Below are 14,296 nucleotides of genomic sequence, written 5' to 3'. Positions count from 1 at the left end.
TGAGCAGTCAACCATCTGTCAGGGATGCTTTAGGGTGGATTCCTGCATTGAGCAGGGGGTTGGACTCGATGGCCTTGTAGGCCCCTTCCAACTCTGCTATTCTATGATTCTATGAAGTATTTTGCAACCAGCGCTTTCGTATCCTGTCTCGCTCTGCCGCCTTTCCTCCCAAGCTGATATACCTAAGAATATTGCTGCTCTCCTCCCCGTTAAATTATGTGCGTCATGCAGTTTTCCTCCCCTCTTTCTGTTTTGCCTGTGGGTCTAGTGGTGACCTTTCATCTTCAGAAGGAGCACCCCTCTCCTGCTCAGGGGAGACCCCACCAGGTCCAACGACTTGATTCTGGTCAGACCGTGAGGAGGTTGAGGTGGTGGTGGAGGAGCACCACCTAGTCCATGACTTCCAGCAGGAAGTCGTGCAGGGCTGTGGTGAGGCCCCACGTGAGGCCGGACCGGAGGACAAGGAGGGATCCCCCCCGGTAGAGCAGCGTGGCCCTCCTCCCCCGGGTCCTCCAGATGGCGGCCACAGCGGCCCGGAGGGGTAGGGCTTCCTGCTTGCCCACCTGTGACTGCACATTGGCAATGAGGACGCTCAGAGGGTACAGCAGGAGGGAAATGATGGTACCATTGACACTGCCCGACACGAGGGCAGGGAGCCTGCTAGGCAAACCCATCTCGGACAGGCTGTCGCGGAGAGGGTCCTTAAAGGAGAAGTAGAGAGAGCTGCCCAGGCCATTTCGGATGAGGATAAGGCCTAGGCCTCGGTAGTAGCCCAGCGTCAGCCTTTCCCGCAATGCGTAGGAGCCAAACTCCTTCAGGATGCTGCCGGTTGTGGGGAACCTCTTGACCTTCCGTCCGTCTTGGAGCACGTTCTGCACCCTCTCAAAAGGTCCGAGGACCACGGCTTCCAAGAAGCCCGAGAGGAGCCCTGCTGTGGCTCGTTCTCCCGGCGAGTAAGGACCAGCGGAGTGCCTCGAGAGGATGCGAAGGAAGCTGTCGTGGGTGCCGAAGATCACGGTGCCTTGTAGGGTCCTGGCCAGGAGAGGCGGGAAGACGCCACGGTAGAACTGGGGGAGGCCCTCCTTGCTGAGCTGGTGGACGGCCTCCCTGATGGAGAAGGCGTGGAGCTGCTGCCGGAAGATGGTCTTGTAGATGGGGAAGGTGGCCAGTGTGGAGAGGAAGCTGGAAACGGCTCCCACACAGTAGCTCCTCAAGTTCCACTTTCTTTTCTGAGGCTTCCCCTGCTCTGCCATCTCCTCGTGCCTGCTCCCTTCTGGCTTTCAAAGGCCTTTGCTTTTTCAGCGCCAGAGCTGGAATAGAAAAAGGCTGTGGCAGCTTATGGAGAGGTACGGACAGTGCCGGATTTAAGAACAAACCAAGTAAGCCATAGCTTAGGGTTTTGCTTCACGAGGGGCCTCTAAATAAGTTGGAGACAACTAAGATTAATGTAGGCATGTGCAGGGGGTGTGCCGGGTGTGCCCAGATACACCCTACTGTCTTGTAAGGCTGCCGTGCACGCTCCCCGGCTGGACGGGCAGCTCATAGATGCTCCCTGCTCAGCCCAGTGTGATTTACAGCAGAATTTGTAGAGAGAGAAAGCGTGGCAAAACAGCGTTTAATGTTGGAGGCAATAAATGCAAAGTAGAGCCAGTTTAAAAGAAGTTCAACTTACTTTTTTTTAGTGTTTTTATACCCATTTTCAGCAAAAGCTATCTAACACTGTTTAACTACAAGCATCCCCTAGTGCTGGATGATACTCTCTCATTACCCTTCTGATTAAAATGTAAGGCACTTTTTTCTCTTTATTTTTCTGATATGGGGCCTCTGCATTTTGATATGGCAGCAGGTCTTAATCTGGCCCCGGAGATCCATTTGCCGGGCTTCTTGAGCAAAGCCTGATTGGCTGATTTACTACATCCTGGGCTTCAAAGCACTAGCATTGTGGTAGAGTCCTGAGATGGCGGGTGGGGGATGGATGGCCCACCCACTTCATACTGTGGATGGGGCATCCCATTTTGGAATGCCCCTTGTAAGAAGCTAGCCGGTACAGGAGGGAGGGAGGCTGGAACGATCTCCCCAGAAACACACTAAGGGGGGTGTTTCAAAAATAAAATAAATTACAGCAAATACATTTCATGGGGGAACGTTAGGGTCTGCTGTGCTATCTGCTGCTGATACTGCATGCATAGATCAGACCTCATATAAATAGGTTAATTAAATGATGGAACTCAGCTAGCAGGCTGACTGTGCTGTGTGTGAGTGATGGAGACTTCCAACTGCCCCCCCCCCCCCCCACGAGCTTCTCATGCAGCCCCACCCGGCACAAGCCACATCCTTGCAGGAAGCCTCCATATTTGTATAAACTAACCCCCCCCCCCCTTAAAGTAGCAGTAGCCTAAGAAAGCTCCATCCTTTTGGCAGGAGAACGTAGCCACTCGTTTTCTCTGTATCTCTCCCAGTATGATGATGGAAGAACGCCCACCCCACCCCGGCAGCTTCTACAACCTGAGGCCCAAAGTGATGCTGAGATGGGGCAGGGTCCCCACCGCTAGAGCATGCAAAGAGAAAACAGAACAAGGGGTCCGTTACCTGATCCAGGCACTGCTGTGTCCCCCAGTCCTTGTGCCTCATTCCTCCTACTGGCTCAGGTGGCTTTACAGATCAAGAGACACCCACCCACCCCCACTGCCGGCTCACTGAAGACTCCACCCTGAACAGCTTCCTGCAGCTCCTCTGGGCGACCTCTTCCTGCAGCCAAGAGCATTCTCAACTGAAAGGATGCTTTCGGCCAGGGCTTTGAGGTGTTGTTTTGTGCAAGGAAAACCAGGCTGCAGCCAAATTGGCTCGCAGGCTTCTTCCCTTCCCGGATGAAATGTAATGGACATGATTATCGGACTGCCCCTCCACCCGCTTATTCATGCCCAGGGCAGGGGTGAGAGAGACTGGCCAAGTTCCTTCCCACGAGTATGGGCAGATCATGTTGGACTAGGTAGGCTTCCTGTTGGGTTCCATGCAGCTTTGGGTGTCCTCTTTCAGTCTTCAACGGCAAGCCAAAATGTCACTGTACGAGCCTAGTTCTTTGCTCCAATTGCAGCAAGATAAAAAAAATTTCTTGGATAATGCACTGAACTCAGGGAGATGTAGAAGGTTCTGGCTTCTGAATCCTTAGAATGATAGATCTTAAGGGACTGATGTTTTTTTAAAGCAGCCCTGAAGAGGAAGTGTGTGTGTGTGTGGTGTGCGAACCCAAAATTGTTGGATTTAAGTTTTGTAAAGAAAGCCTTGAAGATGCATACAACCATAGCCTGCTGCCTGATTTGTTAAGTGGCAGGAACACATTTTGTTACTGAATGAAACTAACTTAAAAGGATGAAAAAGCTCATTTTGGAAAATTATTAAAAGATGTCATTGAAGAAAAAATATCCAAGGACCTAAATCAATAAGAACAAAAGCACGTGCACACAGATAGAAAGAGAATTAAGTGTGCGCATGCATGTTTTGTTTTTCAACTGCTCTCATTTTCCTTTGCCAGATGCTTCAGCCTTTTCCTTCTTGGATTACTCTCATAGGCATGAAGTATTTAGGTTTGGGGAAAGCTGCTGCGAGGGGTGTGTGTGCGGGTCCCAATTTGTGTAAAAATCTGCTGACATTTTTACATTATTTTCAAGTATGAAAACTCTGGCCCGCTTGCATTGCCTGCCTGTACTTTTTCAAGCCCAATTCAAGGTGCTGATTCTAACATATAAAGCCTTACACAACTCAGGACCACAATACCTAACGGAACACCTTTCCAGACATGAACGTACCTGTACATTCAACTAACCCGTCTCTGGGTATCTACTCCAAGGGAAGTTCAGAGGGCCTTTTCAGTGGTGACCCCCCAATTACGGAATGACCTCCCCAACAAGGCCCACCCGGCACCAACATTGCTATCTTTTCGGCGCCTGGTTAAAACTTCTTTCCCTAGGCATTTAGCAATACGTGATGAGCTTCATCGATCCGGGATGTTTTCATAGTTGTCTATAGAGATGTTTGTGTACGTTGTAGTTTTTTGTGGTTTTAAAGCCTGTATATTATTTTTAATTGTTTTAATCTTATGTAAACTGTCCAGAGAGCTTCAGCTATGGGGCAGTATAGAAATGTAACAAGTAAGTCTCCTTTTGGGGGTTGTTTTTGGGTCTGAAGACTATGGAGAATTCCATAAATAAATGCATGCATGCTTTGGACAAGGAACAAAGATGGCAAAGTTCATACTAGTCAACCAAAGCTTTTGTGGAGTTGGCTTTCACAGCCAAGCACACCTCGCACGTTTGCTGTGAGGACAAAACGCGAGTAGGTGGGAAAGAACTTTGCCTGCCAACCCTTCAGGGGCTTGGATTGGGTGAAAGTGAGATAGAACACAGCAAGGCGTAGGCTACGTTTTCCAATCCCCCAACAATGAGGTGGTTGTTCTGAGCAAAGGCATTTAAATAAGCTAGTAAATATGCACCCTACTCCCCAACTTCAACCATTCTGGATCTGCTTGTGCACCACACGACCAGCGAAGTGTTTCAAGGGCAACATGGCTCCCCTACCTCGCCTGCATTGCACGACCAGAAAGAGGAGGGTGGTCCTGGGCTCAAAGTATCACATGCTGGCTGGACTCAGCCCCCTCCCCTTCAGGTGACCTGCACTGCCGAGGGTGCAAAAGCATCCACCCAGCAGGTGTTTCAGGTGTAGCATTTCCCACCCAAGAGTGTGGCTAGCAACTACAGCAGGCCCCTTCGGGACAGTTTCCAACACAAGCCTGAACACCACCCAAGTGGCTTCTTGCACATCCTGAGGAAATGCAGGCAAGTGTGTGATCAAGATCCCCAGGTGGTGCGCAGGGTTCTTGGCAGGGCAGAAGCAGCAAGGCCCAATCCAGTGTCATAGCTGCACGTCACTCTCCACCCTTGGCCCAGACATTTCTGTTATTACTCCCTTATTGGGGGTAATTTCTAGCCCAAGGTGACACAAATTCTAAACCAACTTTGTTTACTCATGAGAAACCACCTATGTTACATGGTCAGGATTTTGAGTTTTGCCCCCAGTTCTGTTGGTTTCAATCGCCCACCTGTTAAACTATGAGCTCCAGTGCCCTTTCGACTTTTTCCAGTTTTTTTTTTTTGGGGGGGGGGGATCTGATTCTACAAAATACAAACAGCTGATCGGACCACCCCAGCCCACATGCTTCTGTATCATTGCTGTAAGCCTCCTTGGGAGGGGCTTCTGCCCTGAAAGGCGGTCAGGAGATACTTTAAATAACAAAAATAAATAGGAAGATGGTTATAAATTGGTATGGGAAAATATTAAATTTCAAATAAGTAACCAGAGTTGGGATAAGATATGGAAAGCACGGAATTTGAAAACCTTATCAGTAAGGATAAAAGAAAGTGGTACCTAACACCAGTTAAACTAAATCAAATCGAGAAGAAATATTCAATATTACGTTGGAGAGGATGTCAGGAGGTGGGCACTTATGTTCATATGTGGTGGGCATGTAAATGTGTACAAAAATTCTGGCAATCAGTGTATAAAGAGATAACTGGAATAAGTTTAGAGTTATCCCCAAGCGTAACACTGTTGTCATTATACGACGGGGTGAACTGCATACAACCTATTAAGGATTTGATTACGAACTTATTAACAGCAGCAAGATTAATAATAGCTCGGAAATGGAAGATACAAAGTGAATATCAGATTGAGGAATGGTATAAAGAAGTATGGGATATAGCTATCAATGATAAATTAACATGTAATATTAAAATAGAAAAAGGAAGGTGCAATTATAATGAATTTGAGATTATATGGAAACTGTTTATGGAATTTGTTTTGTTAAGAGGGAAAGGATGTACACCTGTACAAGAAATATTACAATTTTGAGAAAAGGGATGAAGGTGTAGTTGGTCTTGGTGATGGGTGGACTGTTGTTTTATTTAATGTAAGGTATCTAATAAAATAATAGATACTAAAAAATAACAGAAATAAATATAAAATGTAGAGGCTGTCCCCCACAGCTTTTGCCCACGCTAAAGACCTACTCCCTGTTTTAGCCTGCCCTTTTCATAGGAAAACTGCTGCACCCCCAAAAGTCTCTTAGAAACAATGAACGTCTGAATAGTATCCAGGTAGTTCTTTGTTTTTAAATAAAACTTTAATTCCTCCTTCATTGAGGTCTTGAATAACACAAACGCTGGAGAACCCTTCTGTTGCTCCTAACTTCTCCTCTGTCTGATTCAGCCCAGGATGGAGCAGAGGAAGGAGCTGGAGTGAGGCAGCATGAAGGACCAAAATCAAAGAAGCAAACACACGCAGACACACACAAGTGTGCCAGACACAAAACAAAAAGCCACAAACGCTCACAAAGGCGAAATTGATTTGTCAGGGGATCAATTCAAGAAGGGGGCAGTTCATTCGAAAAGCAACGGAGACAGCATTTAGGAAGGACCAGCCCACAGCTACATTTTACACAGCCCTCTAGTTCTATCTTCCTCAAGACCTGTGGGCTAGGGACACGTGGCTTCCTTAAACCAGCTCCTGTCTAAATTAGAGCAGATTGTCTGTAAAGCCAGGATGTTATAGGTGCAGCCTCTGAGCTCCCCCACCCCCCTCTGCAAGACTGATGGATGTAGCAGTGGTTCTGGGTCCAACCCTCTTTTGCTCTGCCAACGAAGCCCAGAGCTCTCTCCAGCCCTGTTTGTGGGAGCGTCGAGTGGGCAATAAACGAGGGCTAACCCTAAAAGCACCAATAAATAAGCAAATCCATGGGGGCTGTCTCACTACGAAAAGAAGTTAAGCGCATGATGTGTGTCCTTCCCAAGGTATCTGATGGTTCACAAACACCTCTGGGTAAAAGAACAGAAGCTGGTCTGGGGAAGAAAAACCTACTATAATCAAAGCCCTAAATAGAAAACATCTTAAAGTTTGTAGGGAAAGGGTGGAGAGGACACCCTTAAGCCCACCTGAAGGGGATTGGACTTGGAGGCCGAGAAATGGGCAGGGAGGTCAGGTTAAGCAGGACCCAGGCAAGGCGGTGTCTTGTGATGGGCAGGCTCAGCCTACACCCCACCCCACGGCTTCATCCCACATCCAGGAGTTTTCTGCCAAGTGCTGACTACTAACCTACCGACACAATGCAATCCAGAACTTTTGCATGCAAAAAGGAAAAACAAATTCTTACCCCCCCCCCCGCCCCGCCCTCTAACGTGTGGCAATTTGCAGCGTCAGTTCTATTCCCTGATCGGAAATGGTTTATATCAATTTCACGAGAAGCCTAAACTACTGAAAAGCCTGTGGATGGCAGCCTGGGCACTTTGAAATGTGACCCTCCCCTTCCCAAGCTCTGGGAAGCGCAGAGGCAGAATGGAGGAGAGCTGCAGTCAAACAAGCAACATCTTCTACTGAACCTTAAAACAAATTTTGGTTTGTTTGGGTTTTTTTTCCAGAAAGCCACATGAGCAGCAGCATCAACTGTTATAAAGGGACGTGGCTGAACAGGTAAGAAACGGATTCCCCGTTGTGAGTCCTCCTGATGGCCTCGGCCAGGATCATGGAGATGTCGATCACCTGTAGAAGCGAGAAGGACAAAGTGTCAGAAGCCCTGCAGGTCACCACGGTCCTCCTCCACCCCAGGGCAGACCTCAACCACAGGAGCTCTTTCCTGCTGCCTCTCCAAGCGGACACCCACCTGGATTTTAGGGCAGTGTTTCATCTTGTCCTCCTGGGGGATTGTGTTTGTGACGACGACGGCCTCAAAGCAGGCGGTGTTGATTCGCGAAATGGCAGGCCCGGAGAAGATCCCGTGAGTGAGAATGGCGTACACTTTGGTGGCTCCAGCTGAAAGCAGCCTACGTGGAACAAAGAGAGGAGGGGAGATTTGCAGTGCTAAACCAGGATGGAGTTTGGGCGTCTCATCTTCTGAAGGAGACCCAAGCATCTCATGGGCCTCACCCTGGCTGCTCTCAAGGAAAGCAGTACGCAGCAACCAGCCTTAGCATCTCAGGCATGATGAGAAGTTGAAGGAAGGAGATGGACCCCAGCAAGGAAGGAATCGACAACGCAACGAGGCAAAGGCCACCCACTTTCAGGATTTGTACCTGAACCCAGGATGGAACTCCCCCTCCCCTCAAAAAAATAAATTAAGGAGACCCAAGAGGCTGCAGTTACTAGGAGCAAACGGCTTCCTCACCTGTCTGCTGCATGGCAGATGGTGCCACAGGTGTCCGCCATGTCATCTACAAGAATGGCCACCCTGTCCTTCACGTCACCCACCAGTACCATCCGATCCACCTCGTTCGCCTTCTTCCGCTCCTTGTGGATGAGAGCAAAGTCCACGTTCAGCCGATCGGCGATGGAGGTCACCCTGTGGAGAAAAGCCAATGCTTCAAGGGACCCTTGCCTGCATGAGAGCCGGTGGCCTCAGGGACTGAAGGACCGGTGCCTGGTTTGTGAGGGAGTGCCTGGCAGACCCTGCACTGCACAGTGGCGTGGAGCACATTCCCTCTTACCAGCACAAAGTCACACGCCAACTCATTAAGTATTTCTTGGCGGGTCTCCCCGGACACCAAAGCCTGCCATGTTCTCCCTCTGGGAGAAGAGGGAAGGCAGCTGACTGGATGAGTTCCACTTGCTCAAAGCAAAGAGGTTAATGGTCCCATCCCTACACCTCACAAGGCTTTGGTCTTAAGGTGCACAACCCACTGGCATGTGGCACCTGGGAACACCTCCCCACCCCACTTGCCAACATCACACTGGGCTGAAAAAGCTGTGCACCTGCAATCTAACTGCGTGTCTTCATCCAGACTATTTTTTTTTTGGGGGGGGGGGGAAGTATCTGAACTAATAACAACCTTAGAGGGGATTTACTGCCTGTAGGCCTGAGATTGTTTTATACAGCACTTTGCAAAAGTAAGTAGCTAGCCGCTGCACTTTCAAAACCCATACAATTTTGTTAGGATTTGGGGCAAATATAGCTTCTTCACCTGGCATCCCCAAAGGGAGCACAACGCAATGGGCCATGAAGAGACCAAAAGCCAACTCCGGAGGGGTACATTTTGAAGTGAGCAAACATACAGGGGAGGGTGGTGGTGGTGTCCCACAATGCCACCTTAGGGGATATCAACGGCTCTAGATCAATGGAGTCACCTTTTGGCTCCCCCAGCATCTGGCGAGACTATCGTACAGTTCTTCCACTCCACGATGTTCTCTTTGATCCACTTCAGGACAGCAGGCTCGGCATACAGGTTGTCCACTGGGATATCAAAGAAGCCCTTGGGAGAAAAAAGGGGGAGGCCCAGTTCTCAACACAGTCCTGGCAAAGCCCGAGTGTCGCCCTGCCCCATTCTTCACCTTGGCTTTTTCAATCGCTTTAGTGGAAGAAAGAAGGAAGGAAGGAAGAAGGCAGCTCAAAGCCTTCAGCACTAGCAAGGAGAGGGCTGCAAAGCAGGCTTGCCCAAGGCTGATTCCGTCAGAAGACTTCCATCAGGAGCTGCTTAAAAAATCAGCCATCCCACCATGCCTCTTGTACCCTCCATCTATATCTATATAAATAAAAATGTAAATGTTTGTTCGAAACAGACGTTATATCTCCGAAAGTTCTTCACCGATTGCTTTGAAATTTTGACACAACGTTGCATTCGAATACGCGAGCGTTGTTATGTAACTATGTTCTATATGAGGTCAAAAGTTTGTCTTAAAATCGAAGAAATAGGCCTCCTCAAAACCAGTCCTGCTGATCATTGTGACATCGCCAACCAGTAGGCCAATCCACTGCCTCTGCCTCCTCTCCTATTTGCATGTTCTCTCCTATTTGCTCTTATAGGTCATTGTGACATCGCCAACCAGTAGGCCAATCCACTGCCTCTGCCTCCTCTCCTATTTGAATGTTCTCTCACAATTGGCTGAGTGAATATAGATGTCACACCTGTGACAGTTACACGTTCTGAAGAAAGGTAACTGCCAGGAGTTTCCACTAACCTCACCGTAAAAACATCCTTTTTAAAAAACCAAACAGTAGGCCAATCCACTGCCTCTGCCTCCTCTCCTATTTGCATGTTCTCTCACAAAACTTTGCAACGGCACACGGCTTGCAGTAAAAAAATTACTGAGCATCGTCATAGAAGGAACAATCTTGACAGGACCTTTCAAAGGTGAAGATGTCCTCATTCCTCGCATTCCTATGATTCCAACAGATATGCCATTTCAATTTAAGAGATTGCAATTCCCCATTCGATTGGCGTTTGCAATCACCATCAACAAAGCTCAGGGCCAATCTTTAGAATTGTGTGTTTAGATCTAGACACAGATTGCTTCTCACATGGACAATTATATGTTGCGTGTTCTAGAGTCGGCAAACCAGACAATCTCTATATCTACGCAGACAATGGCACAACTAAAAATACTGTATATCCACAAGCATTGTGAAATTAAACATATTAGAAACATCCGCTTTGTCTTTTCTTTCTTTTCAATTTAACCAGACTGAGCCACAGCAACACGTGGCAGGGTACAGCTAGTTTACAATAAATGGGAAGTGAGATCAAGTGCCTTTTTGGCAATGGTGCCTCCTCTTCTCCTGCCTCTCCAGGAGTCACCACCACACCCTCCAGGATGCTTGGCCCTTTGTCCCAGGTGGACTGAGAGACATGGTGCTGTGACTCTCATCTTGACAGATCAAGACCCCAACCCTCAGTGGCTACGCTGTGTAACTGCTGCTGACTCTGCCGGACGGTGTCAACAAGGAACCTCGTGAATAAGAGCAGCCTTTCTACTTCTCAGGTTATGCCATTGGGGAAAAGGACGCCTGCAACCCCCAACCCTCCCGCAATCTCTGACTTCAGGTGGGGCTTCAGAATCCCTGCTTGGCAAGCAGTCCAAGGCCCACCAGGGCCACGCAGTACAAACCTGGATCTGAGAGGCATGAAGATCCATGGTGATGATGTGGTCTGCACCAGCAACCGAGAGCATATTCGCCACCAGCTTGGCAGAGATCGGGGCCCGGCTCTAAAAGCAAAAGTAGCCCATGTTAAGCTGGAACTGGCTTCTGTCAGGCTACTATCTGCAGCGGAGGGGGGGGACCTGTCCTACAACTCCCATCAGTCCTAGCCAGCGTAGCCGATGGAGAGGGATGATGGGAGTTGTAGGCCAAAATATCTAGATAGCCCAGCCCTCAAATAAAACCTTCCCAGTTGAAGAAAGAAATGAGGCAGTTCCACAAGGCTCTGGAAACAGATCCTGCACTCACACTTCCACAGCAGAAGCTCCAGTCCCCTGGCTGCCAGGGAAGCAATGAGCTGAATGAAGGGCTTTAAGGTCCCTGATGCGTCAATGAAGGGGAAGCGCCGGAACATCCACCCAGTACATCAAAAAAGAGCATCCTACCAGTCTTCTCTCAAGGAACCCTCTGTGCATCTCCCAACTTTACTGGACCCTGCTCATGAGCTTGACTCCTGCCCCTCCCTGGCAGGCCCAGCTCAAAGCACCCCACCCCTTCAAAACAGACCCAGAGCTCTTCCACTAAGGCCCTTTGGAGACATCTCACTTGCAAAAGCAGCTTTCCCCACTGAAGGCGAAGATCCCAAAATCCTGGAAGGCCAGAAAGTCCAGGACAGCCGCTGAGGTCCCTCTTTTTCTCTCTCACCTCCAGCCTTTATGCGTTCACATCCTCCCTGCCGCTCGCCCAGGCTTCCGTTTCATTTTGGGTAGGGCTTGTAATGGCAGCAGAGGGGGAGGAGACCCACCCCCACCCTTCTAACCAGAGACATACCACTGACTCTAACTTCAGCCCCAAGATGCAGATGGAACTAGCTGGGGCTAAAAGGGCAAGGGAACAGGAGTTGGTGGGTGGAGGGAGCAGACTAAGCTATTAAGCAAACACAACATATGAGCCTGCAGAAACACATTTGCTGCTTCCCTGGCAGGGATATAAAAGCAGGAACGACCAGAGAAGAGTGTCTAGAAGGACCTCAATCTCTCTCAGAAAACCTGAAAAGCTAGAAGTTAGAATGCCAGGACGCAGCAGACACGCTGAAGTAATCTGCTGGAGGCAATTCGCTGCTGCCCCCCGCCCCCACCCCCAGCACACCTTGTCCTTCTTGTCCTGGCGAGCGTAAGGGAAGCAGGGGATGACGGCCGTGACGCGGCTGGCCGAGGCAATCTTGCAGGCATTGATCATGATCAGGAGCTCCATCAGGTTGTCGTTGATTTCGCCGCAGCCGCTCTGCACGATGTAGACATCCTCGCCACGAACGCTCTCGCCGATTTCCACGCTGGGGGTGAGAGAGAGAGAGAGAGAGAGAGGCGGCCACCCTTTAAGCTCAGTCCAGCTGCCGGCGGCGATTCTGCGGTTGCCAGGAACTGGGCAAGCAGCACCAATTCGGAGTGGCTGCTGCTGAGCTAGATATGCTTCGTCACAGGGAAAGAGAGGATCCTGAAACCCCCCCCTCCCACAGACACAGGTGCTCAGGGCCTATTCCTGCCCCCATCCTAGCTTCCACCAGAGGGGTCTTCCTCTGTACCTTTCCCTGGGGCACCCGTGAGAGCCTGGCTCTGGGCCTGGGGTGGGCGGGCAGCGTGGATCCCCGGATTACAACTCCCATGACAGCAGAGCTGCATTTGCCATCCTGGCTGGGGCTTATGGGAGGTGTAGTCCGAAACCTCTATGGAGCAATTTTTTAAATTTGCTGTCTTATTCCTAGGTTCATCTCTCTGGGATCTATTTTAGATACGAAGCAGCATATGGAGATTGTAAATGAATAAACTTTTGGAGGGCTCCGGGCTGCCCACCCTTGCCCGGCTCTGGGGTGTTGCGGGGAGCCTCAGACCTAGAGGTGGGTGGGTGGGCCGAGGAGGAGGCGGCGCTGCGACCCTCGCCCTCCCCTCCACGTGGCTGAGGCGGCTCGGGGCCCCGGCCCTCCATGCTGCTACTCCTGGCCGCCGCCGCCTCCACCTCCCCGGCCGGCTCTGCTTGCCTGCCTGCCCGGCTCACCAGGTCTCCTGGTTGGAGAACTTCTTGGTGACGACCTTGCCCAGCTCGAGCCCGAGGCGGTCGGCGATCTTCTGCGAGAGGTCCTGGTGGGAGCTGCCGCTGAAGATCTTGATGTTGGGCATCCTGCCGGCGAGCGACGGCGCGGAGGAGGTCGAGGCGGTGTCGGGAGGGCCGCCCCAGCCGGGGCCCGCCGCCGCCGCCGCCGCCCTGCCCGGCCGCACCGCCGCCGCCTCCGACGCCTCCCTGCGCCGCTCACCGGGCCCGGGCGCCCCGGCGCGATCCAGCAGCCGCCGCCTCCGCCTTCCTGGCGGCCCCGCTCACAGGAGAGCACGAAGGACGGGCCCAGCCCGGAACGCCGCCTCAGCCGCCGTCGCCATCTTAGCGCTTCCCGCCCGCCGCGCCTCCTTTTATCGACTCGCCTGCGTCGCGCGCGCCGGCGCGCCACGCCCCCTGGCGCCTCACCATGGGTCACATGACAACGCGCCGCGCGAGCCCACAAGGGCCAGGGGGCGGGGCCGGGTGGAGGGCAGCCAATGGCCGGCGGCCCCTCAGCCTCCGGGTCGTCATCGCCACACCGAGAGAGAGAGAGAGAGAGAAAGAGAGGGTGCGTGGGCGGGGCTATGCCAATGAGGTGGCGGGAGCCGGGAGGGTGCAGGCTGAAGTTCCACAGGGGAAGCTGCGGCTGCTAATGCTGTTTCTTGCGGCGGAGTCAGCTTCCCCGCAGCGTCCTCGTTAGACGCTCCGCACAGACGCCGCTTGCCATGTGCTGAAAGGACCCCTCCCGCTGGCCCTAGAAAAGCCGCACGTAGGGACTTGTTTCTGGGGTCGTAGCTAGACCTAAGGTTTATCCCAGGATTGTCCTGGGGTCAAACCTGTTCATCTAAGTGCCACACAGGGCAGCCGGCGCTCAGGCAGGGATGAACCCAGGATGATCCTGGGATAAACATTAGGTCTAGCTACGACCTATGTCTTTCTGTGCTCGCTTCGGGGCGAAGTGTTTCCACTTTGTTTTGTGACCTTGTCAATTTGGGTAGCAGCCATCCCACAGGTAGACTTCCTCGGACTATGGAGGCTCTGATGATTAAACAGCCCGAACAGCTGCTGCTGCTCTCTCTCTCGTGTACATATATAGTGGGGCAAGCCCCATCCCAAGTAGCAACTTTCTACTACCTGGAGATACCGTCAGAAACTGAACCTGGGACCTTTCGTATGCATTGTGCGATTTGTCTGTTTGCAAAACCAACCCAGAACGTTACTTTTTAAAGAGAGTAATCCTCCCACAACCACCAG

The 14,296-nt window shown here is 51.1% G+C and overlaps 2 protein-coding genes across 2 annotated transcripts; both read right to left on the bottom strand.

Annotated features, from left to right (window-relative positions):
- Window positions 1-187: 187 nt before the first annotated feature.
- SLC25A53 (solute carrier family 25 member 53) lies at window positions 188-2,665 on the bottom strand. The gene is made up of 2 exons (XM_063141710.1): window positions 2,590-2,665; window positions 188-1,310 (listed from the first exon to the last, which is right to left on the bottom strand). Exon 2 carries the CDS (start codon window positions 1,251-1,253, stop codon window positions 390-392), a length of 864 nt encoding a protein of 287 aa, XP_062997780.1. The 5' UTR covers window positions 1,254-1,310; window positions 2,590-2,665; the 3' UTR covers window positions 188-389.
- Window positions 2,666-6,153: 3,488 nt separating this feature from the next.
- PRPS1 (phosphoribosyl pyrophosphate synthetase 1) lies at window positions 6,154-13,174 on the bottom strand. Its single transcript, XM_063141659.1, has 7 exons — window positions 13,007-13,174; window positions 12,104-12,287; window positions 10,924-11,022; window positions 9,166-9,290; window positions 8,210-8,383; window positions 7,709-7,868; window positions 6,154-7,587 (listed from the first exon to the last, which is right to left on the bottom strand). The coding sequence occupies exons 1-7, from the start codon at window positions 13,126-13,128 to the stop codon at window positions 7,495-7,497; spliced, it is 957 nt and encodes a 318-aa protein (XP_062997729.1). The 5' UTR covers window positions 13,129-13,174; the 3' UTR covers window positions 6,154-7,494.
- Between the last annotated feature and the right edge of the window lie 1,122 nt (window positions 13,175-14,296).

Source organism: Elgaria multicarinata, chromosome 15 (assembly GCF_023053635.1).
Source record: "Elgaria multicarinata webbii isolate HBS135686 ecotype San Diego chromosome 15, rElgMul1.1.pri, whole genome shotgun sequence".
In the NCBI taxonomy this organism is placed as follows: Eukaryota; Metazoa; Chordata; class Lepidosauria; order Squamata; family Anguidae; genus Elgaria; species Elgaria multicarinata.
Note: the sequence above shows the minus strand (reverse complement) of the source record. Positions and strands in the feature narration are given on the sequence as shown.